Below are 25,151 nucleotides of genomic sequence, written 5' to 3' on the forward strand. Positions count from 1 at the left end.
CATTGATGAATATCTTGTTACCTTTGCTCAGAATGGAGTAGGAATTACCTGAACGAGATCAGCTTCCACATTCAGCCGCAGATGAAGTGGCAGATTTTGCAAGGCTTTCACTAGAGACTGGGGATCCAGATACATGGAGGAGTCCTGTATGGAGAAGATGATGGCCGCAGTTAAACAGATGTACAGACCCCAGACATACAGTATGTAGTACTACATAAAACACCAACAACGTTATGGGGAAATATACAAACAATCTTTATTCTTGCATAGAATAAGAATTAGTTAAATTACATACATGGTTACAGATTCCATAAACTTGGCTCTGTATAACACAATAAAAAAGTTTCAGACAGGACATAAAAGAACCCACATGGAGCAAAACAAAGGACCCCAGGAAATACCTCCAACTAAATAACCCATATACAGTCACTACGCAGTATTCCCCTGAATACTTAGACAAACAGGACCTGTAAACATACACAAAGTACAAAAGTGCAAAAAATGGTAACAGTCCAGCTAATGCAATAAGGATATAAGTGACAGGGAAAGAGCAAGGAGACAATGCAGGAGAGCCAGCTACAATATCAAGAAAATCCTACCACACCTAGCCTGGCCACAGACCTGCAAGTGAGCAATAGTAATAAGCAGAGAATCCCAGGTCCAGGACCCGACATACGTTTCGCTACTGCAAGCTTCTTCCAAACACTGCAAACTCTTTGCAAAGTCAGAGTCTTATAACTGCATATGCTTTGAGCCCTAAGTACGGCAAGTAACAGATCAGTGACATAGATCTCCTGTCCCCAGACCCCTGCGGCCCTCCATCTGCTGCAAAACTACAATTCATATTATGTCTGTACGGCCAAAGCTGAGCTTCTATGGGAATCTGAGGGAACCAGAACTGCTGGGAGTGATCAGACAGAAAAGACTCATCTCCTGGGTATAGTCATTTTCTGGTGACCCAGCTGCAGTTATAAGATATGTTGATGCAGCTGAGCGGGGTTGAAACATATAAGACTACAGGAATAGCGGTGGTGAATGTGCAGTATATTGGTAAAAAAATGAATGCTTTTTTATTAGGGAAGGCTCGCCCATTTAAAGGGTTACTACAGAGGTTAAAATTTTTTTTACAGAAGTAAATTAAAAATCAATAGAACTCTTTGGCATCAATTTAAAAATCTCAAGTATCCTAGTACTAATTAGCTACTGTATGTCCTGCAGGAAGTGGTGTATCCTTTCCAGTCTGACACAGGGCTCTCTGCTGCCACCTCTGTCCATGTCAGGAACTGTTCAAAGTATTAGAAAATCCCCATAAAAAACCTTTCCTGCTCTGGGTTATGTTTCCACTACGTTTTTGAAAAGAAAAATTTATGTCCTTCATTTCGCTGTTTGGCCAGTCAGTGCACTGATGGCTATTATTCTAGTTTAGGTGGACTGACTGCCCTTTGGATGTGTCTTTAACTGAAAAGTCCATTGAATTTAATAGTAATAGCGATGAAAGGACGGTGAAAAATTAAAAACTGTGTTTAGACGTCTGCTCAGACATCATCCATTATACAATACACTGTGTGCATTAGACGTCCGTCATACTATTGACTTCAATGCATTCTACTGAAGTCAATTACATCGCTGCAAAAACAGACTTCTTTTTAAATACAAAAAGCAAAAGCCTTTTCTGTTTTTTTTTTTACATGATGTAAACAAAACCCTGGACAGTTCCTGTCATAGGTGAAAGGCAAAAAGCACTCTGTCAGACTGGAAAGAATACACCATCTCCTGCAGGGCATTCAGCAGCTCATAAGTATTGGAAGAGTTGAGATTTTTAAATTACAAGTAATTTACAAAATTTGCAAATCTATAAGTTGATTTAAAAGACATTTTTCTCCAGAGTACCTCTTTAAACTCATATTTGCCAAAGTAGATTGCAGTCATAAAAGGTATCTCAAGGGCCTTGTATATCTATGCATTACACTGGCAGCAGAGCTGTAAAAAATGGATTTCAAAATATTGTGTGAACCATGAAAGGCTGGTTTAGTTGAGAAAAATACACTAAATTTTAATTATACTTGTTTGCAAAAAAAGACAAAAAAGCAAGGGTCTAAAAGCCCGGCGTTATGCTCCTCATATCTATTCACTGACATTGTTGCTTAGTAGTGCGGATCAGAATGTGGATCCAGAAATTATTTCTGTCTAATATAAGCATACAGTTCCTCTTTTGAGATATTTTTCCATGTTTTGTTATTTTTCCATCGACTTCTAAAGGGCCCTATTCCACAGTAACAATAATCGTCCGGATCGGCCCCATTTGGCCCGATTCGGCCGATTATCGTTTGGTGAAATAGAGAGAACGATCAGCCGATGATTGTGTCATCGGCTGATCGTTCATTTAGGGCCAGACCTAAAAATCATCATTCCGCGCATCGCTACGGTTGAATAGCGGTGCCCGGCGGGCGACCGACGATTTGACAAGCAGAACCATCATACATTACCTGTCCAGGCTTCTTCTCCGCGCTGTCTTCATCCCCGGGTCCCGCGTGCTCTATCTTCAGAATGGCCAGTCAGCTGACAGAGCGCTCAGCCAATCACAGGCCAGGACCGCCGCGACTTGTGATTGGCTGAGTGTGGCCTGTCAGCTAATCGGCCATTCTGAAGATAGAGCGCGCGGGACCCGGGGATGAAGACAGCGCGGAGAAGAAGCCTGGACAGGTAATGTATGATGCTGCAAGGACATCGATAACAATGTCCTTGCAGCCCTCGCTCAGCGATCATCGGGCCGTGGAATAGGCCCAGTAAACGAGCGGCGATCTAGCAGATCGGTGCTCGTTTACATTGTTGATCGGGCCCTCCTCGGCCCGTGGAATAGGACCCTTAGTTTCTACATAAAACCACCTCATCTGCAATATCATTAGAAAAACAGAAAACATCTTAGTGGACAAGCACTGGGCACTTCCTACAGCTCCTTGAGCTTTTCTCACATTATTATGTAATGGAGTACATCCAAGTAGTGAAGGAGGACTGTCCCAAAATACTGTCCTTTTTGGGTGTTCTATTTATCAATTCTACTGAGTGTCGGTAAGCTAAAAGGAAGAAACAATGATTACAACCAAGGTTGTCCACTCTTTCCTAGTGTGTTTGCCCTCCCCTTCCTTTATTCACCCTCAGCAGCTCTCACCGTTTAGGGCTTAGGGTATGTTCACACTAAGTAAAAGCTGCCTGCCTCAGTGTCCCATATTGTCTCTATAAGAAAAACAAGGGACAGCGCTCCATGGTGCGGATCAGCTGGACTAAAAGGGGTGAAGGGATAGAATATGGTAACCCTCACCTGATAGAGTTGTGCTGAACAGGAGGCACAACTCTTGGGATAGCGTGAAAAGTATAAACCGGCGAACGGCAGCCACTCCCGAACTCCACCAAGGGAATAATGAGGAAAAACACCAGCAAACTCCAACAAGGGGGATCCAGGCAGCTCCGACTAATGGTGACCAGATGAATAATGTAAAACTATAAAAGTTTATTAAAAAGATCAAACGCGTTCCGGAACCATACCACTTCCTTTTTCAAGAGTCATATAACATTACAGGAGAGACACACAACACAACTTATACCAAAAAGAAATAGTGATGTCAATAAGACAGGTGGAGCTTATTGACATCACTATTTCTTTTTGGTATAAGTTGTGTTGTGTCTCTCCTGTAATGTTATATGACTCTTGAAAAAGGAAACCGTATGGTTCCGAAACGCGTTGTGTCTTTTTAATAAACTTTTATAGTTTTCCATTATTCATCTGGTCACCATTAGTCTGACCTGCCTGGATCCCCGTTGTTGGAGTTTGGTGATGTTTTCCTCATATTGTCTCTATGGGAGGGCTTGTCCTTAAATTATTGACATGTCCTTTAATTATAATGAGCACCTTACATGTAATACTTTACTTGCCCTGTGGTGGTGCTACAGAGACCAAGAAAAAAATATGGACCTTATTGACTCCACTTTGGTAAAATACAGTGGAAATTTCTGAGCTAAATAATAAAAAAAATAAACTAAAAGCAGGTTAAAAGGTTCTGTAATGTTTCCATAGTGTACAAGATGCTGATAATTTCTTACCTTCGCTAAATCTTCACCTTAATCAATATGTAAATTAGGTGGTTTGGTACACTGGGGATAGGACTACTACCTTCAATGCATTGATCTGCCCAGCACCTCTTCATGAATATTTATCCAGTGTTCGTGACGTCACTCTGGCCGCTCATCGCTGCACAGGATGAATAGTTATGAGGATGGATGGGGCTGCAGTCCCATCCCCAGTGCACCAAACTTTTATATTGATTATAGTGAGGACTTTGCAAAAAACAGTACTGAGGATGAAGGTAAAAAAAAATTACTATAGGTTAGCGTCTTCTAACCTGCTGTTAATTTCTCTTTCACTTTTTGGGTTGAGCAATGTTCTCCAACCACTCCCAGCGTCTGGAGAAGTTGGATCACCCTTGAGTTGCCAGGAAAACATGGGTACAGCATATGGCAGCCGGGGGGGATGCGGCATCAAACTTCTCCAGTCAAATGCAGAGTGTCCATGTTCAGAGAAAGTTGCCAAACCCAAACAGTTTGCCAGACCCAAAAAATCCTCTCAATACTATTCTTCAGTGCATAGAGTCAAAGAGGTGTTCCCAAGCTCCTCCTCCCATCCCTATTTGGATTGATTTGGGAGTCAGCTTCTGTTGCTCTCCGCTCAAAGAATTGACATGTCAATTCTTTGTGTGGAGAGCGGAGGAAGCTGAGGCACGCAAGCCCTTCCATAGAGACAATGATGCATGCGGGATTCCACCACTTTCGCTTAGTGTGAATGTACCCTTAACACCGGCAGGTGTAATTATTTTTACATCTTTATAATTTAAAAGGCTTACAAAATCCACAAGTAAGCTGTTGATTACCACCAGGTCCCATCCATTTACCTAGAGCCATACATGTCGCCGTAACGGTTACATTTGCTTAGCCTTAAAAACTGCTCAAAAGTACCCTCCTAGATGACCTTACAATGTAATACAGAGATATTAGGGCCCTTATTCATTGTTCTACATGTTTTAGTGCTACTGGTAAATTGCAGGTTAGACTCTAACTAAACTTTTACGGTATGTTAAGGTATGTAGTTCAGTCCAAAATAAATTTTTTGGAACCAGCCGTACCGATTTTTGTAAAATGTCCTCTAATCTGGACCCATGACAACCTGCTGTGCATTCTCATAAGGAGAAGTTTTACTGTTTTTTTTATTTTTTTTAATAACCTGACTTCTAGTCTTATTAGTATATAAAAAGATTAAGTTTTTTCCCCTTTGGTTTGCAGTATCTGTATTTGGAAGATGATGCTCATGCTGTCAACCTAGAGAGAATAGATTTCTGCAACCTGCCCCTTGATTTCACCAGACACAGACATGGAGGAGCCGATGTCTCCTTAAAATTGATATTTAAATTCCAGACGGAGGGGGAAAAAATATTTAGCCCATTTACTATAAGTTAGTGAGTCGGTCCCGTTTTATCTAGTCACGCTATATTTTCCGTCATGTTGGATTTATTCCAAAATAGTACATATCCTATATTAGAATGGAAGTAAGAAAAAAACTGTTCAGTCTTTACTCAGAAGAGGAAAAGACTGCTGAACATTAAAGAGGTTTTTTGGTCTTTAGTAAAAGTAGTGTATATTGATATGGGAATCATTGAAACTTCCTACTATACGTTTTTCAGTTTTATACAATTTCAAGATCTCAGTTTGCTATCAATGGATGGAAACCTAGTGCCATGGTCTTTATCACAGCATTTCCACCTGTAATCTAATGTTTCCTATAAGGAATGAAGTCGGGATCTTCCAGCACTTCTGTTTGTTAAAAATTAGAAACTTTATTTGATTAAAAACATGTAGGCCAGTTTTTCTTCTCCATGTTTTCATGAAAGTCCTAAGGCAACATCCAACTTCTCTAGCCACCGGGAGTCAAATGCCAAGCGTTTGGTTTCAGAGAATGTTGCCAAACCTGAACAGTTTGGCAAGTCCGCTCAACAACTATTATACTTTTTTGGACTAATTTCCATTTGAAAATGAGTGCTGGAAGATTCTTGCTTCATTCCCTGGATATGGATCCATAGACTGCTTCTGTGCACCATTCCAAAAAATTGCATTGGCCATCTGAATATTACTTGGTGAGTTAGTTATTTTTCCCTCTCTTTGTGTAACTTGACGGTCACGGTATCCAGTATCCGGAGGGGTGAGACGGTAGGAGCCTATTAACTATAGGCGCTCTATTTGTGCTCTTAATACAACACTACATTACCCCCTTTTTTTACATTTTCTGTATTATAACACTGTGTGCTCTCTCTATTTTTGAGCACATTCGATATATAATGCCAGAACCTTGCCAAGTTCACCAGAAGATCATTCAATCAATGGGATTCGCAGCTGCATCATTTTTCTACTGAAGGACATAATGGAATACTTCAAGAGCAGACAGGACCATAGAAGGCATCTCATCTAGAAATAAACATCTAACAATAAGTTTGTACTATATTCCATATCTAAAGAAGAAAAGTACTTCTATTCAAATGAACAAAAACATTGACTTTTAAAAAGTTGAAGAGTTACAACACAATACTGATTTGTACTTTAAACCAGAAACAGAAGATCCAGCACTCACTAAATTTCTTCTTACTTTATTTTCCCAACAACATCATGACAATAACAAACGATAAAACCTTGCCTATGATCGTTTCACACAAGTTGCGCTTCCTGGCGGCCAATACATCATTTTCTCAATCAACGCTCTTATATCAGGGTATTTTTGGTATACATAACATTTAAAAACTTCCAAAACACATAAAAATATTACATACTACACATGTTTGACACCAACATGTATATTCAATTAATTGTATACCTCAATAGTATAATTACCAAACATATATATTAGAAGGGATATCTCTATATTACCACTTATTAGACACAGAATACTTCTAAATCATCACTTGCACATCAGAACGATCATTCAACCCCAATGGGCCTAATGCTTCCTTTTTTATGATAAATTCCATCTCTTTCTGAAGTAATAGTCTATGTCTATCCTCCCTACTTTAGGATTTTCTACTCTACAGAGACCCATGAACTAAATATTTCACACGTCGCCATGATGTACAGTACACATGAGTTCTTATCGGGGGCATCCTTTTCCATTCCTGATCGATCCTAAATGTCCTACGAATCTTCTACACATGGGTCTGATGGTTTTACCTCTATATATCGAGTCACAATTACAAATAAAGGCATTTACCACGTATGATGGCCCAAGGTGATGAAACTGTCTACCATGATCTCCTGACCTCCCAAGTGGACCCAACATACATTGTTCAAGTAACTACGATAGTTACAATGACTGCATTTAATATTCCCGGATAGGAACATGTTCCCTTATCAGATTTTTTTTTTCCACCTATTTTTTCTTTGAAAACAATAAAATTTGCAATTGGAACCATAAACAAGTGAAAAACATTAGATGGCAGAGGAAACAGCAAAAATCAAGTGAATACTGAACAATGGACCCTGGGTCGTACTCACGTCAAGGGGGCAAGGCCCATATACTGTATCAATGCCGTCTAATACCAACCCTGGCAGCTTAATAGCTGCAACGGGGGGAATCCCTTTAGGAAACACACGAGAAGGGGTCGTAAGAAGCAGAAAAGGAGGTGTCAAGAGGAAACAGGTCTCTTGGAGCAAGTAGAAGACAATGCCCTCAAGAACACCACAGGTAATAACAATAATATTGTTGAACCTAAAGGGGGAGAAGTGATAAATTTAACTGAATATGTGTTGACATCTGAATGTAAATAATTACTGGCTAAGGGGCTTAATTATTGTTTATATCAGGATTTTAACTTTGATGAATTTTCTGTGGATTTACATAGAGGGGTAAGAAAGCTGAACCTCAAATGAAATAAACTAAAAATAAATTAAGTGAGTGCCGCATTTTCTGTTTCTGGTGTAAAGTATCTTGGACGTCTAAGCTTTAGGACGCAGTGCACCACTTAAAGTGACTGTACCACCAGGCCAGGCTGAAGCACTGGAGGCGGGCCGACCCACCCTTAGTGGGAAGAAACCCCAGCCCCTCCATGATGTGACTCCATTAGAATCAATGGAACCCTATCATAGAGGGGCTAGGGTTTCCTACCACTAAGGGTGGGTTGGCCCGCCTCCAGTGCTTCAGCCTGGGCCTGGTGGTACAGTCACTTTAAGCCGCATTCATAAGTTCCGTATGGAACACGGACGTAGAATGTCTGTAACGAAGTCGCCACCCTGCCCGGGCAGCAACTGTGATAATCGATAGAGATGATCGAACAGCGCAAATTTTCAGGTTTGTTCGAACTCGAACCATCGGCATTTGACTTCCACTGCCTTCCCGTTCTGTGGGGAAGGTGGAGACAGCCTAAGTACCGCCTGGAAAACAGGGATACAGCCTGAAAATTCGCACTGTTCGATCATCTCTAAAGATAAGATGCTGGGAGCGGGGGAACTGTATGAATATGTGCCACGCTGTACTGACAGTGCCGCACGGCTGCTTCATTCATTACTTCCCAGCCTGTCCATTTGGGTTGCTATTGGGCAATGACTCACTCCCCTTTGGACATAATCTGCAGGAACCAACTGCCCTGGCGGCGGCAGAAAACAGCAGGCAGACATGACAATTGTCAGGAGCTGTGGCCCTGGCTGAGACAAGCACTGGAGGCGACTAAGGCGAGTAACAGCTGTATACTCATCAAGGAGAATGAACAAAGTTCAGCTCAGAAGCCACCGTAGGTTGTTCTCCCCTATAAGAGCATACTGATGATCCTTCAGTTCATTAAATTTGGCCACTTTCAGCTTTTTTAATTTATCAGCCAGCTGAACACATCGGCCTCTTATCACTGGTTTATGTGCGCAACGTAATGAGTACGGAGACATCTTACCATTATCATTTTGAGTGAAATATTCGTTCAGGATGCCGCCTTATGTGATTCAAGTATCATCCAAAGTTAATAACACACTTCTAAAACACCGCTACATTCTAGCTGACGTCTTCATATTTGCTTCGAACTCAAGAAGACCGCTTCCTTTGCCCTATCTCTGACGTACAGATATTATGTACCAACAAAAAACTGGACAAACAAAAATAATTTTTTTCCGGTGATAAACTTGGGGCGCTGAATAATAGGAATAATCTATCTGAACCATGTAAATAGTGTCAGATGTTGTAAATTAGATTAAATAATGACTGTAACTCTCTAATGTTCGGTCTGCCCAAGGTCATCCTTTTCTATGCATTGTTAGTGCCATCAATTACTATTTTAAAGGGAACCTGTCATATCCTAACAGGGAATGACTACTTTTCTTTATATTGCTGTATTCAGTATTTTAATCCTCATTAGAGATTACAGATTTCTATGTCAGCACGGTAATAGGTTAATGATGATGACCTTGTATAATTTTGCTGATGACAAATAACCTACAAAATAAGCATTAACAATGGATCTCCAGATGCAAATTACCTTAGAAGAGTCTGGGTATTGCTTTTGCCTCGAAATGTCAGGGGTTCCTTTATTCCCACTTTAGAGTCATGCCAATGAGCTGGGAAATTAGGTGGTGGTAGTACAGTACCCCTGAAGTCACTGCATGTACAGTGCACAGGTGAAATCGTGGAGAGTACTCCTTGATTCACTGCACAAGCTTGGCAAGTTAAACAGAACAGGATTTCGGAGCCCAGGAGTAGCAGAATAAGACAGGAAAGGCATGTTTAGGCCAAAATCAACTAGTTGTTTTACTTTATCATAACAATGCCACCTGTAAATCTACAGAAATATTTACCTGTATTTTAACCCCATAATGCATATTTATGTGAATGTATGTCTGCGGTTGCTGTATATTAGCGATACCCATCAGTGAGTGGTGACATGTCCCAGAACCAGCGGGAGATTGCTGCAATTGGTCCAAAATTACAGACAGACTAATGAGAAATGACAGACGGCTTCTGACAGCTCTCCTGGCTTTGATCTCCTCTGTTGTGTGTGGGAGGAGTTCAGACCGAGTTCAGGTCTCCTACTGAAATTACGAGTCAAAGAGGAGTTGTGCGTGCCACACTCAGGCATACCCCACCACTCCTCCCTCTTCTTCATGAATAATCAATGCTGCCCGGCCTCCTGCTTGCTCAGCTGGTAAACAGTATCTGCCAACAGAGGACTGATCTCTAATCAGAGACACTGGCGGACAGCTGAGGGAGCAGGGGGCCGGGCAGCATTGATTATTCATGAATAAGAGGGAGGAGGAAGCAGTGATGAGGTGTGACAGAGTGTTGCACACACAACTCCTCTTTGACTATTAATATTAGTAGGAGACCTGAGATTGTGCATAATCCACTTCACAGACAAATTACCAAATGTTGCCGTGCTCACTAGTAGACTAGGCAGTAGACTGCCAACTACAACACACTGTCGCCAGATGTTGACAGATTCCCTTTAAGGCTTCAGGGATCAAGGCTTTGTCCATGTTGTAAACACAGGACAGATATGAATGTTGTAGATTATGTTGTATTTAAAAAATCCCTCGTTTTCAGGCATAGTTGAGGTTTGCATTGCCTGAGAGTGTGCATAATCCACTTCCCGGACAAATTAGTGCCATGCTCACTAGGAGACTGCCAGCTACAGCACACTGTCAGCACCAGTGTGCTGTAGCTGGCATTTGTTAGTTTTTTTAGTATATTGCTGCTGGTGCACATAAAAAAAAGAGTCAATATGTTAACCTTACCTATCCACGCTCCCTCTGAGTCCTCCTCTGGTGTAGCTGGTGTCCCTCGCTGACCACAGAGCCTCTATTTCCAAGTCATCTTGGGAATGACAGCCCGCTCAGCCAATCACTGACTGAGGTGGAACAGCCCTGTGGCCAGTGATTGGGTGAGTGGACTGTCACTCCCAAGACGAGTTTGTCTCGGAAGTAGAGGCTCTGTGGTTAGCGAGAGACATTGGCTACACCAGAGGAGGACACAGAGGGAGCGCGGACAAGTATGAATAACATGTTTATTGTTTTATATGCACGAGACGCAATGTATTAAAAAAGGCGACCGCTACTGCACTCAAGGTAACCATTGCTCTACCTGTACATGTTGCCCATATAAGATGGGTGGGGTTAGGAGTGAGATCAGAGCTCAGAGAGCAGAGGCAGTAAGAGAGAAACAGAGAGGTTGCATAGAGACTACATAAGCTACATAAGCTGTACAAAATGGATCCAATGAGATGAGCAAATTTACAGTAATAATGAAGCAAATTGCTTAGTTAGCTCGGCAGTCGGTGTATCAGCCTTTTAACTTCTTGCCACTCTACTCTGGATGCTGGGAAAAGCTGGCTACAGTACTGGGAAACGGAGAAGTTTCCCAGGATTGGATTCAGCTTTTCCAGGCACCCAGGGAGGAGGGACACAGAGTTAAAATGCAGCCGACTGATAAACTGACTGCCAAACTAATCAATTTGCTTTGTTATTACTGTAAATTTGCTCATCTTTATTGGTTACTCCTCCCTTATCCAGCCCCTGTCTATGACTGATAAACTTCTACCTATGGAACAGATAGCATAAAAGTGTCAAAGCGGCATCAGGAGCAAGGACGAGTAGCCAATACATCTCACAACCAGATCGGTCAAACAATGGCCAATACAAAGGACAATATAGTTCGGTAGATTAATAACACAGTAACACCCATCATTACTACACGTTAACATCCCCAAACACAGCATCTCTACAGATAGTAAAAGTATTCATGTAAACTAAAGCTGATGACTTCTGGCTGTCGTCTACCGCTTGAGCCATGGCTAGACATTTGAATTCCATATAATCTATCTACATTAGGGAACTAACAATACATAGTAAATAACAGGAAGGATGGTCATCAGCTATAGCTGAATAATCAAGCAGCTTACATTACATCAGGCACTTGACTACTGATCTCATTTGTTCAGGTCTTATTATCTAAACAATGCAATTATCACAATACGGAAGCATAGACCTACCTAGGAAAACAAATCTTTCACCCTCACCGGTCTTGAACAGTACAGACTCGGTGCAGTGACTGTGATCGGCACCTCAGAGACTCTGCGCTAATGATTCTCCCTTGGTCCGCGGCATCATGGCTCACCTTTTAACTCCCTGCCAGGCTCCGCTCCGCAAATGCTCAACATCGCAACCCAACAGAGCAGAAAAACATTATCTCTGTTTGGCATGTAAATGCAAATAAATGGTGTAAATGGAAACATTTTCTGTTTGTGCTCCTGTCTGATTAATGATATGTTAATGGGAGCACTGAGGCGGCTTTCAACACAGCTTGGAGATTCTGTTAATATGTAAATATATAATAAATCACACAGGGAGCTGAATAAATAAAACTTTAAAAAATAAAAAAATAAAAAAAAGAAATTCATTAGGGAAATCGACTGTTAAGATTGCTCTATATTTAATGATAAACATATGGCGCCACTTTATTGTGGACAGGGATAACACAGCATTGTCTTTGTTCGGGGCAGGATGTAACAATGAGCCGTCATCTTTTTGGAAATGATGACGTTTTCCCATAAGCGGACTCATCACCCTTCCTGCACTATATACTTTCCACTGGAGTTATATTTTTATATTTAAATCAGCAGCTGGGAAAGACACGAGATTACTGCCAGGTTTTTCTTTTCTATTACAGTATTGGTTACAGGTTTTTTCACCTAACAATAGATTCTCCTAGGTGTTGGTGTCAGTCACTGCTACTAGCAAATATAATGCTTAGAAGTAAGCAGTGGCCATCCTAGAGGTCACTACCAGGAAGTGAGATTCAAAATGAGCCAAGATACTAAAGCTAATGCTATTTATTTTTATTATTATTATTATTATTATTTATAATTTTAAATATTATAAATAGATAGATATTGATATATCACAGTATATAGGTAGCACTATACCAGTCTTGGATCCGAGTGCCAGCAGGGACTGCTTTGACCAGGAGCCTGTTGTATATAGCAAGGAATTCCCCACAGAACAGCTTAGAATTCAAACGTTGTGATTTATTTCATATCCAAAAACAGCAGTAAACAGTGCAACACAGCAAGGTGAGTCTGATGCGACGTTTCTGCGGCCTCCGCCGCCTTTCTCAAGCATCAATGCTTAAGAAAGGCGGCGGAGGCCGCAGAAACGTCGCATCAGACTCACCTTGCTGTGTTGCACTGTTTACTGCTGTTTTTGGATATGAAATAAATCACAACGTTTGAATTCTAAGCTGTTCTGTGGGGAATTCCTTGCTAGATATTGATATAGATATTTGTAATCATTACTAATATAAAGGCTGGGATACACAAAGACCATGTTGATGGAATACCCCTCTAACTAGAGATGAGCAAATCTACAGAATTAACGACTAGAGATGAGCGAACCGGGTTTGGGTCCGAGTCGATCCGAACCCGAACTTTTGCCATTCGATTAGCGGTGGCTGCTGAACTTGGATAAAGCCCTAAGGCTATGTGGAAATCATGGATATAGTCATTGGCTGTATCCATGTTTTCCAGACAACCTTAGAGCTTTATCCAAGTTCAGCAGCCAGCGCTAGTCAAATGCCAAAAGTTCGGGTTCGGATCGACTCGAGCATGCTCCAGGTTCGCTCATCTCTATATACGACGCAAAGCACTTTGTTATGCTCGGCCGCCAGCAGTCTGCCTTCAAACTCCGCTCCTAAAGGCCCTATTCCACGGAAAGATTATCGGCCCGTGGAGTAGAAGGCAACAATCAGCTGACATTGTTCATGTCGGCTGATCGTTGCAGTCGTTTGTCTTTCAACCATGTTGAAAAACAAACGACTGTGATAGCAATGATATGCTGCCGTTGCTCTGTGAAATAGGAGCGGCGGCAGCAGACCACCACTATCCTCTATGGCTGCCTGGACGATCTAGCGATCACCCGGGCAGCCCCCTCCGCAGCTCCCCGCGGCCCCTCCCACACTCACCTGCTTGCTGCCACCGCATGTAATAGCGGTGGCAGCAAGCGAGGAGCAAACGAGTGCTGACGGCGCTCGTTTGCTCCTCACTGTTGGCCCATGGAATAGGGCCTTAAGCCTGGAAAAGCGGGATGCAGTCCTATGAAACTTCTCCCAGGACTGCATCCAGCTTTTCCAGGCAACCGGAGCAGAGTTTAAAGGCAGCCAGCTGACAAAATGATGACTGAGTGTAACAAAACGCTTCACTTAATACTGTAGATTCACTCATCTCTACCACTAACTATTGATACAACTAAAAAAAATTATAGGTAGCTAGAGAGGCTGTAAAAATAAAGAAAATACGTTCTCGACCAAAAATGCAATTTTGATGGCTCCCAGTCACTGCTGATCTTGGCTGCTTCCTCAATCCTATAATGTCTTGTCCCCCACAGGAACTTTCCACGCAGCCAATCACTGACAACAGTGATTCCCTACCTCAGCCACTGATTGGCTGAGCAGGCAGTTTCTGTGGGGACAACACATGACAACAACCAGGAAGTCGCTGAAATAGCAATTGTGGGGGAATTGGAGAAGATGAGTATGTTTTTTTTACAGCACCCTGAGCCAAATTGGTAAAAAAAAATGTTGCTGCTGTAATACTTCTGTAAGAAATGTTATTGTACATCTGTGAATTAGATTATAGAATACCCTGTTTGTAAATCCTGTAATTGTCTGAATTGTCAGTGCATTTACTGGTCGATATTTTATCCAACATTTTTGCTAAAGAGATCAGGCACTCTTGTTAGTCATGTGCTAATTCTGTATTTAAAAGGACTTAATGTGCTTCTGTATAGGATCACTGCACATGGCTCTACTGTGTGCATGATGTATGAAGGTCAGACGTTAAATGTTTAGGTCAAGAAACTAGATGCCTGCATACAAAAGAAAAGCAGATCACATACTAGCCATTATAGTTCAGAAGCTTTTTGCATAGACCCTTAATAGCTATGTAATATACTGTAATAAAGGTCAATAAAGAGAGTCCTCTTTGTTTAGTGCAAATAGTCACAAGTTTAAATAAGGTATATAAGGAACAGAGGTGTAAGACTTGTTATAGTGACTGTTAGAGAGAATTTGTAGAGACGAGATTTAGGGCTGAAACGTGATAAGTTAATGCTGTGAAGGTGCCATAAATAGGCTGAAATTTCGCTTAAAACAAAGCCAGTCAAAGTACACATCATCGGGGAACCAATGAAAAAAAACGATAAAAACCTAGAATGACTTTGAGGACTTCCTATAACAAGTATGGCTGTGTCAGGGCTCTCTGGGAGGAATTAGGAGACATATGATCGTACATTCACAGTGATTTATAGATCATTTGTAGTGTATAGCATACTTTTTATGTGCATTCCAGTGCACAGGCAAAGAAACTATAAAAACTGATTGCCACTTTTAGCACCCCAATAAATTGCTTCTCACACTGAATATGGATGTCGGGAGAAAAGAAGAGTTTATACTCCCCCACTGCTGACCAGACCAATGCAAACTTGTTACACATTAATGTGCACAAAGATTTTTTTACAAACCGGCCTGGTTTTGTTAGGTTAACCCTTCAGAATGATGACGAGGTGAGATTAGTGCTCTCACTACTATAAAAGACCCCCGAGAGCTTCTTATATGGAGCACAAATATTTCTCAGTCCCTCCCAGACCAGGGCTAAGCTGTTTGCCAGTAGTACACACAGAGGCACTCCCTCCCTTTCTTATCACAGAACAACACACTGCTATTTTTATTGCTATTAGATTACAAGATGCAATAATAGAAACTTCATGTGGAGGTGAGAAGGGATTACTAATACACAGGGTTTGAAAGGTGCGATGTGAGCAGAAATACAAGAAACAGCTGCAGCAATGAAGTCATTCCACTAGCTGCATTGTATACATACACCAGTAGTTACACTGGTATTTAGACAAGGGGCAGCTGCTTTTATCTTCATGTGTGTCAGAGATTATGGGGAAGCCTTCATTTACCTTTGTGGGGTCTTTTTTTGAGGGGGTAAATTAAGTGATATCTTATCGGCTGAGATTAGGGATGCACGGACATTTACTATAGAGTAAAAATATGTGCACACTACGGAATCCCAACGGAAAATCCATTGCGGATTCTGCAGCTTGCACCTGCTTGCTGACTTTGGCGGCCGTGCGCATTCCCGCCCATTCACAGACTCCATTCTATGGTCGGCCGGATTCCGCCTTCTGTCCAAACAATGAAACTGCTCATTCTTTGGACGGACGGCGGAATCCAACCGACCATAGAATGGATTTGGAGACTTGGGCGACTGCCAGAGTCCACAAGCAGGTGCAAGCTGTGGAAACCGCAACAGATTTTCCATCGAGATTCCATAGAGTACATACCCTTACATGTTAAATTAGCATTCTGCCAGGAAAAGGAAATTTATAAATTTTTTTTGTAAATGAAGTGATTTACAAATATATTAGGAATCACAGTTACAAATTGAGGGAAGTTGTTTGAAATATCAGTGCATGGCATAATTGCATAATTGCATTTGTGGTTGAAAAAAACTTTTACAATGCAGTTGAAGAAATGATTGCAGACTTTAACCTGCAAAGAGTCAAATACTTTAGAGGAAGGAAATTAATAATCTGCTAATGAGATTTAAATTATGGGGGGTATTTACTAATGGCCTCTTTTGTAATGAGGCTCTTATGGCAATGGAGACGGCTGTAAGAGGCTCTTATGTGCGACTGATTTATCAAATAGTCGTTCGGGGGTTCGTAAATAGTCACATTTGCGTTAATGCATGCTTTGAGTTATAAGATCGTGACAGGTTACATAGCACTTACAATCTCACTCAGAGCAGCAGATGGCCGAGAAGCGTGAGGAGTCTTTATTAAGTATATTAGGAATGCTTTAAAGGGAAACTATCAGCAGATTTCTACACACAGACCTGTTAATAGGTACCTGTAGCTGAATAGTTGGTGATTCCGATGCTGCTCTTTTTTTTTCCACCGCTCCATTTTCCAGTATTTTATTTAAAAAAAATATGCACATTAACCCGTCTGGTGCACTAGGGGCATTTCTTGGCATCATCCCGGACGCCTTTTATATATGCGTAAGTAGTGGTGTCTCTGTTTTCTCAGCAGTCTGGCACTATACAAGGGGCTATTACTGAGCATGCACGAGATATGGCGAGAACAGAGAGACATCACTACTTGCATATATGGGCAGGATGGTGCACTGGGGAGACGAGAGAGAACACCCCTAGTGCACTAAATGCATCAAAATACTAGAAAGCTGGATGGACAAAAAAAAAAAAAAGCAGCACCAGAATGACCAACTATAAAAACATGGGTGACTCACACAAATATCTGTGTAACATGTTGACAGTGTGCACCATTCCTCATATTCATATTGTTTAGTGTACTGAATACTAGTACAATAAAAAAGTTGTGTTTAATAAATGACACTTGCACAAACAGGAAACAGATCACTGATCACAGGGAGAACAGCCAAAGATAACATTGTCAGATGCTAGTTAAAGAGCTCAACACAGTGAAATCCTAGGTGCATTGCTCCCTGGGAAATACAAATATGCAGAAAAGAGTCCGTGGGGCCTGATTTAAGAGTCTTGAAACACAGGACTAGCCAGATATCCCTCCAGGAAGGGCCCAGCCAAGGGGTGGCTCCTCTAAGGAAACCACCAAAACCACCATATTAAGTGGCCCGATAACCAAGGCCAGGTATCCATCCACAGACAGCTGTTTTCAGGGTGTTGCCCCTCATCAGTGTTGAGTAGTGTGGAGTGTGAGCGCTTTAACCAGCAGCTGGCGAAGCTATCTTTGGCTGGTCTCCCTGAGATCAGTGGTCTGTTTCCTGTATGGCTCTATTAGGCATTGCTCCCACCCAGCCAGAATCCTGCTCCACACTGATGATGGGCAACACCCTGAAATAGCTGTCTGTGGATGGATACCTGGCCTGTTTTTCCCTTGTCATTACATTGACTTATAGGGACACTTAATATGGTGGCTCCCCTACAGGAGCCACCCCTTGGCTGGGCCCTTCCCGGAGGGATATCTGGCAAGTCCTGTGTTTCGAGACTCTTAAATGAGACTCCACGGGCTCTTTTTTGCATACTTGCACAAACCAGAATCCGTAAATGTAAGGATATGTTGATAGCATGAGTTTTTACAAACGCTGATAATTTGGGGGAATTTAAGTGACTGTGCAAAAATGGTGACAATTTGATGCACACAGCCATACCTAAATGCTTATTCTCTTTTTTTTTTATTCCTTTAGTGTTTTTTTTCCATAAAAATAAGTTTGGTGACCTTTAATCCAGCCCAATTAAACCATTAAACTCCTTATCATGCAAAAGTTTTAAAAGTTACATTTCTCTGTTGTGAGATAAAGCCAGCTGCACCGCTCTTCAAGAACCAGGGATAGATTAGGAGAACACTGGAAATACATAGAAATGTTTGCCAATCAAGTCAGCAGATGGCTGTCAAAGTGATATTCCAATGGGTTAAAGATCATTTGGACAGATGGTCATGTGAGACAGGTAATGTGAGTACACGCTGAGGGCACTGGACGTTGAAAACAAAAATCTGCTACATTTTATTGGAAACAGGAGGGCTCAGGAGTCATAAAAATGATTTAAAACATGGTATAGGTATTTGATTATTAATTGTAGTAAAATGCTAATGGATAAGTCAGAAAATGTTGTTTATGAATGGGATCAATGAATATCTAGAACATATTTCAATTAGTAAAGAGGTATTTCTGCATTCTGCAAATATTTATGCACTGCTGGGGCCTTTGGAAATAAGGGGGGGCTTTACTTACCTACTACAGGTCCCCCCCATCTCCTGTCTTCTTCTAACTTCCAAGACCAGTGATCATAGCAGGACCTTCCTGCTCAGCCAATCATTGGCAAAGTTGGAACACCACTGCGGCTAGCAATTGGCTGAGTGGGCAGGTCCTGCTCTAAGCACTCAAATGAGCCAAAGGAACCAGGAGGAGACAAGGAGGAGCTGTGCTTGAGAGATCAGTAGAACCTGGAGGTTAGGTGAACTTTTTTTTCTATTTTTCAAAAGTCCCAGCAGTATATGATTCCTTAAAAATATTGGGGCAGACTGTCAACTGGGCTGTCCTCACTGCTCAGATCTTGGACTGAAATTTGTGGAATTTGAAGGCCAAATCAACCCTGTAAATGCTTTATGATATTCCCCAGAATTGTACTGTTCCAAGAGTAACTAGGGAAATACACTGCCATGAAGGTGGGCACTTGGTCAGCAAAATGTTGAGGTAGGTTATATGTGTCAAAGTAACAACCAGAAGATTTATGTGCAGACCACAGGGTAATTTGTCTGATCCAATGTCACATAAGAAGTGGCACAATAGCACAAAATAAAAAAAAAAAATTAAAAAAAATTAAAAAAATATATGTCTTTCTTGCCAAAATTCAGAGGGAAACATAAATGGTCTGTGTAGTCTCCATTGACATTATGGAACTCTCCTTAGGGAGAAACCTTACTGCTTTGCTCTGACTAATGTTCTGCTATTAAACTTTGGGTCCTGGCATCCGCATGGATGTTGCTTTGGCATGTTCCGCCTACCTATGAGAGGAAGGAATGACAGCATCCAGATAAAAAAAAAAAAAAATGGATGAATTATTTAACAATTTCATTTAATTTTCTAGAGATTGACTAAAGTGAACTTTGAACACCACTAGGGTTCGTCCAATCCAGAGCGTGCACAATTTTATTACCGGAGGCTGAAGAAGTTGGATGCAGCTCTAGGGAGTGCAAGAAAGAATGGATACAGCCTATGGCCTATCCAACAAACTTCAGCCACTGGTAATAAAATGCTGCACGCTCGGGTTTGGAAGAACCTTACTGTGCTCGAGGTTCGCTCATCCCTAGCGCTGACTTGGCTTGAAACCTAGCAAATCTTAATCTGACTGACAATCTATGGGACACGCAGAGAAAAAACGCACAACTTACAGGACCTAAAGGGGTTTTCCAGCTTTTTTAGATTGCTGGGACTCTCAGACTAAAGGAGCCAAAGCACTACAGCTCTGTCGCAGTTCTCCTCGGATGCTTTGTGACCACCCTCTGTGCAGGAGACCGTAGCACAGCCCCATTCACTTGAATAGGGATGCTACAATTCCCTGAGCAGCAGATGGCTGGGAGCCCCACTGTGCAAGAGAAAAGTCAAAGTGATATACCATAACATTATAAGATAACATTACTGCTTTGACAGTGCAAAAAAAACTGTAAATGGCATAAAAAATTGGATGTTGCGATAAGCAGGATATTACAACTTCAGTCTTTCAGAAAAATCTCGGCCTGAATAGGTCCGTACCGTGGTTCCAGCTCTTAGCCGCACCTGTTGTTTGCTTCATTTACTGAGTGAAAAGTGTAAAGCATGACTGTTGTCATGGAAACATTTTACCCTCGTCTACAGGGAGTAATGCATGGCAGTCCGACACCGACCCCTGTGCTCTGTAACAATTTCATAAGCATCTTACTATGGGCAAAAGTGCTTATCAACAGAAGGTTCCCAGTATACGGCCATTTACAGGATATACGGGAACGGTCAATAAAATTATATATCCCATATTCACAAGAACAGTCCCATGGTGCACAGTCTGATGGAGTCTATACTACAGTCTATACATGGAGATCAGAGTTTATTGTCCTTATTAATATTCCAGCTCAGGTTCTCCCATTTATTTGCTTAGCATTATAAAAGGCAAATGTCAGTGACCCTATTACATGGAAAGATTATCATAAGAAATGTTATATCTTTTGACTTTAAAGTCCGTCATTTGTTAAAAGTTCGCAGCCTGCAGGAAGAGGGGGAAAATTGATTTCATGTAACAACTTACCTCCTCCTGCCCGTGGTGAGCAGCCGCAGGACCCCCACCAGAAGCCATTTTCCCCCGAGTTGTGATGACATCACGACTAGAGATGATCAAACAGCGCTCATATTAAGGTTCGTACAAACTCGAACCATTGGTATTTGACTCACGCAGTCTTCCCGTTCCGTGGGGAAGGTGGAGACAGCCCGAGTCCCGCCTGGAAAACAGGAATACAGCCTGGGCCATAGACTGTATCCCTGTTTTCCAGGTGGGACTCGGGCTGTCTCCACCTTCCCCACAGAACGGGAAGACTGAGGGAGTCAAATACTGATGGTTCGAACCTGAATATCAGCACTGTTTGATCATCTCTAGTCACGACATGGGAGAAAATCCCTGTCCCGACTGATGGACTGGCCGCATAACCAATTAGTGACTGGAGTGGTGTCCCGCCCCAGTCACTAACTGGCTGAGTGGCCAGTCCATCAGGGGTTTCCTCCGTGGACACCCTGGAGATCCCAGAGCCCATGGGGGGCCTGCCACTCACCGCAGCCATGGGGAGAGGTAAGTTGTTACATTAAATCAATTCCCCCCCTCCCCCCCTGCTGGCTGCAAGCTTTTAACAAACGCCAGACTCCCACTTTAAATGATAATCTATCCAGGTGTATGCAGGCAACGATTAAATGACTAATGCAAATTTGTTTGTATATTGTTGATCACATCTTTTAAGTTGGCCATAAAATTGTTGTTAACCGTTTGCTATTTATTCGCTAATCTTTCGGAGTAAGTACACATATTACGATCGTTCGTATACTATTAGTATAGGAACTATCGTAACTGCAATCATAGTTAACGACTATCGTTCTGTCTATTATGGTAAATTATTTTAGGTCATTCTCAAAAGGGCTTATCGTTAATTGGTGGAAACGAAAAAGCTTTTTGTCTAATAGGACCTTTAACCTCCTATCCTCACCAGCGGATTTCCACCCAACAGAAAACTTGATATCGGTCGTTTAAACTCTAATACTCTATAATTACGTGCTGTTATAAGTCTCCTTATTTACAAGACAGACTTACCAACCATCATATCCCAAGAGGTTAGCTATATTTCCATGATATAAAGAAAAAAAATCTGGTTTAATAGGAATGCCTGTCAGCAATAGTAAAGCAGGACGTGAAAGTACAGATGGAGATTTTTTTTTCTTAAAGGAAGCAAAACAGGTTATTCTATTGATGTTGCCATTGGGGGAGGTGAGAAACCTCTCTATGCCAATGATGTCACCATTGCGGCCACCGTCAGTATAACACATCACTGCCTTCATGTAAACAGGATGCAGCAGGGGAACTAGGTTGCCAATGAATAATCTAACCAGTTGGAATGAATATACTGAGAATAAATCTTATACAGTATGTTATACATTTACAGATCCACTTGCACAAATGTGCTCAAGAAGTTTGAATATTATTGACTTAAAGGGGTACTTTGGAGGGGAAAAAATCTCTCAAATCAACTTATTTAGATTTTTAATTTACTTCTATTTAAAAATTTTAAGTGTTCCAGTACTTATCAGTTGCTGTATGTCCTGCAGGATGTTGTGTATTCTTTTCAGTCTGACACAGTGCTCTCTACTGCCACCTCTCTGTGTGCCAGGAACTGTCCAGAGCAGGAGAGGTTTTCTATGGGAATTTGCTACTGCTCCTGACATGGACAGAGGTGGCAGCAGTGAGCATTGTGTCAGACTAGAAAGAATACACCACTTCCTGCAGAACATACAGCAGCTGATAATATTTTTAAATAGAAGTAAATTGGAAATCTATATAACTTCTTGACACTACTTTATTTTAAAACAATTTTTTGCCACAAGAGTACCCTCTTAAGTGGGGTTAAAAGGGTTTTCCGGTTATCAGTCTTTAAAAATTGCTGCTGGTGCAAAAAAAATATATATATATATTTTAATATATATATATATATATATATATATATATATATATATATATATATGACATAATAATATCTACAGTCTTCTCCAAATTGTGACTTTGCTTTATTCTGTTATTTTGCAGTCTTTATAGCAGTGAACATCCAGATGATATTTGCTGCCACCCAGACTGCTAGGAATCGGGCACTGGTGATGAATACGGCAGCATACTGTATAGCATAGGGATCACTATTGGCGGTAACCATAGTAACAGAGCACTGGAACAAGATCTATGTAAACAAGCTGACATAAATATTGATCGTTGGGTCTTTGTTCCCCATTTATATTGCACTAAGTTTTCCTATTACAATAGATTTGCCTCCCAAGATACAGATTTCTTTACAAACAGCAGAGGAAGAAATTAATGTTTAGCCATTAATAATGTAAAAAGACAAATGTCTATTCCTAGTAGGACTAATTCTGATACATGTTCTCATTACTCAATGGTATATAAAGGAAATCAGTAACAAGTGACGAAACCCATAACATGAACAGGTCCACTCCCTATTTCGTGCACTTATATTGGCGAAGAAACCTGTATACAATATAAATATGTATATAGTCAATGGAAGTGGCTTAAAGGGGTTATCCAGCCTTAGATTAGCGGAAATCAGACTTCTGGTAACTCCTACTAAAAGTATAGTGAGGCAAGTATGAGTAGTGGTAAACATCTGCGGCACAAGCACTGGTGCCAGGAGACTAACCCATCTAGCATTGGCGGCCTATCCTGGCGGTGTAATTATCAGCATGGTAGTTCTTATGGTTATAATATTACAATGCAGTGCCCTAAGGGGCATTCCAAAAATATGCCACTTAGACGATATGTACTAGACAGAGGTGAAAGAAGAAAATGTAAAGCCTAGACTACTGAACAGTCTAAAATAACCTGATGTTTCTTTCTCTGCCATATCTTATGTCTAAAGGTCTTCCGGGTTGAAGATGCACCCAAAATAGTTCAAAACTCACCCATTTTTGATGGAAAGAAACTTTCAGCATCTAAATGCAGAGGTAAAAGTAGAAGCAACTGGGGTCATGGGTGAAAAGAGGAGTTGATTTTTGTCAGACTACATAAAAGCCATGTTCTCAAAAACCAGATAAAATTATTTAAAAAAACCTTTGTTTTCGGCGGAATGAATTTCACCACGGTAGATCTGCATGCTTCCATAAAAAATATATATGGAGAGTCAATGATTGTCCAAGAGTTCAATGAATAGTGGGCTCCTGCCATAGAACCTTTAAAGTATACTTGTCTTTAGGAATCTTCACCCGAGTGGCGTGCAGACACTGCTGCTGCCAGATCAGGTATTTACAGGCACAACCACCCTGGATGAGTTCTGTTCACGATCGCTATTGAATCAGAATAGGGCTCGGAACTTGCCTGGTGTGGTCATATCCAATGTTACCAGATGTTTCAGCAGCAGGAGTGACTGCACGGCAATCGCATGATTTTTTTAAATTTATATTAAAAGGAGAAGTCCGTCAATTTGAAAATTTTTGGGGGTGGAAGAAATCACAACTCACCTCTCCCCATGGCGGGCCCCAGGATCTCCTCCACAGCCGACATTATGACCTGGTTGATGGACTGTCCGCTCAGCCAGTCGGTCAGTGACTGAGGCGGGACACCACTGCAGTCACTCGTTGGCTGAGCATGCAATCCATATTGCATGCTCAGCCAACGAGTGACTGCAGTGGTGTCCCACCTCAGTCACTGACCGACAGGCTGAGCGGGCAGTCCATCAACCAGCAGCCAGGATGGGCATTTTCCCCCAAATCATGACGTCATCAGAACACAGAGAGGAAATGCCTCCTAGTGGGGTCCCAGAGCCTGTGAACCAGTTCTTCATGGGCAGGGGAAGAGGGAGGTAACGATTGTTTATTATGTTCTCCCCTGCCAACTGAGACTTTTTTTAAATCTCTGAACTTCTCCTTTAAGAGGCCTTCATGATTCCCACTCAAAAAGTTCTCTTTTGCGAAGTACCTCCTTGGGGCTCAGAGACCATATATAACAGTGAAAATGTCTACTGAAAGGTACGCTTAAATCAAAGTGGGCAGAAAAAAATGTAGGCAGAAGAGGAAAAACGTGTGATAAAAATGCTTAAAACATTTGCGTGAAAAAAACTTTTAACTCCATATTATGGATAGAAGTCTTGGCTTGACCAACGTTCTGATGATGCAAATTAACAGCAGTCAGTTTGAGTCATCAAACCCGATCAAACAGATTTGCATCTGTAATACGGACTACAAATTGTACATACGATACTCGTGTAAACTGACCAAAAGCTGAACAGGAGACGGCTTCAGC

At 41.5% G+C, this 25,151-nt stretch overlaps 1 protein-coding gene across 3 annotated transcripts in view; it reads right to left on the reverse strand.

Moving 5' to 3' along the window:
- Positions 1 to 25,151, reverse strand: part of AVEN (apoptosis and caspase activation inhibitor) — a 350,669-nt gene that overhangs the window by 5,913 nt on the left and 319,605 nt on the right. For all 3 annotated transcript variants that reach the window (XM_069950190.1, XM_069950191.1, XM_069950189.1), the window contains one exon: positions 49 to 144. In XM_069950190.1, coding sequence (XP_069806291.1) covers positions 49 to 144 — 96 coding nt within the window. The remainder of the gene's footprint in view (positions 1 to 48; positions 145 to 25,151) is intronic.

This window comes from Dendropsophus ebraccatus, chromosome 13 (genome assembly GCF_027789765.1).
Source record: "Dendropsophus ebraccatus isolate aDenEbr1 chromosome 13, aDenEbr1.pat, whole genome shotgun sequence".
Lineage (NCBI taxonomy): Eukaryota > Metazoa > Chordata > Amphibia > Anura > Hylidae > Dendropsophus > Dendropsophus ebraccatus.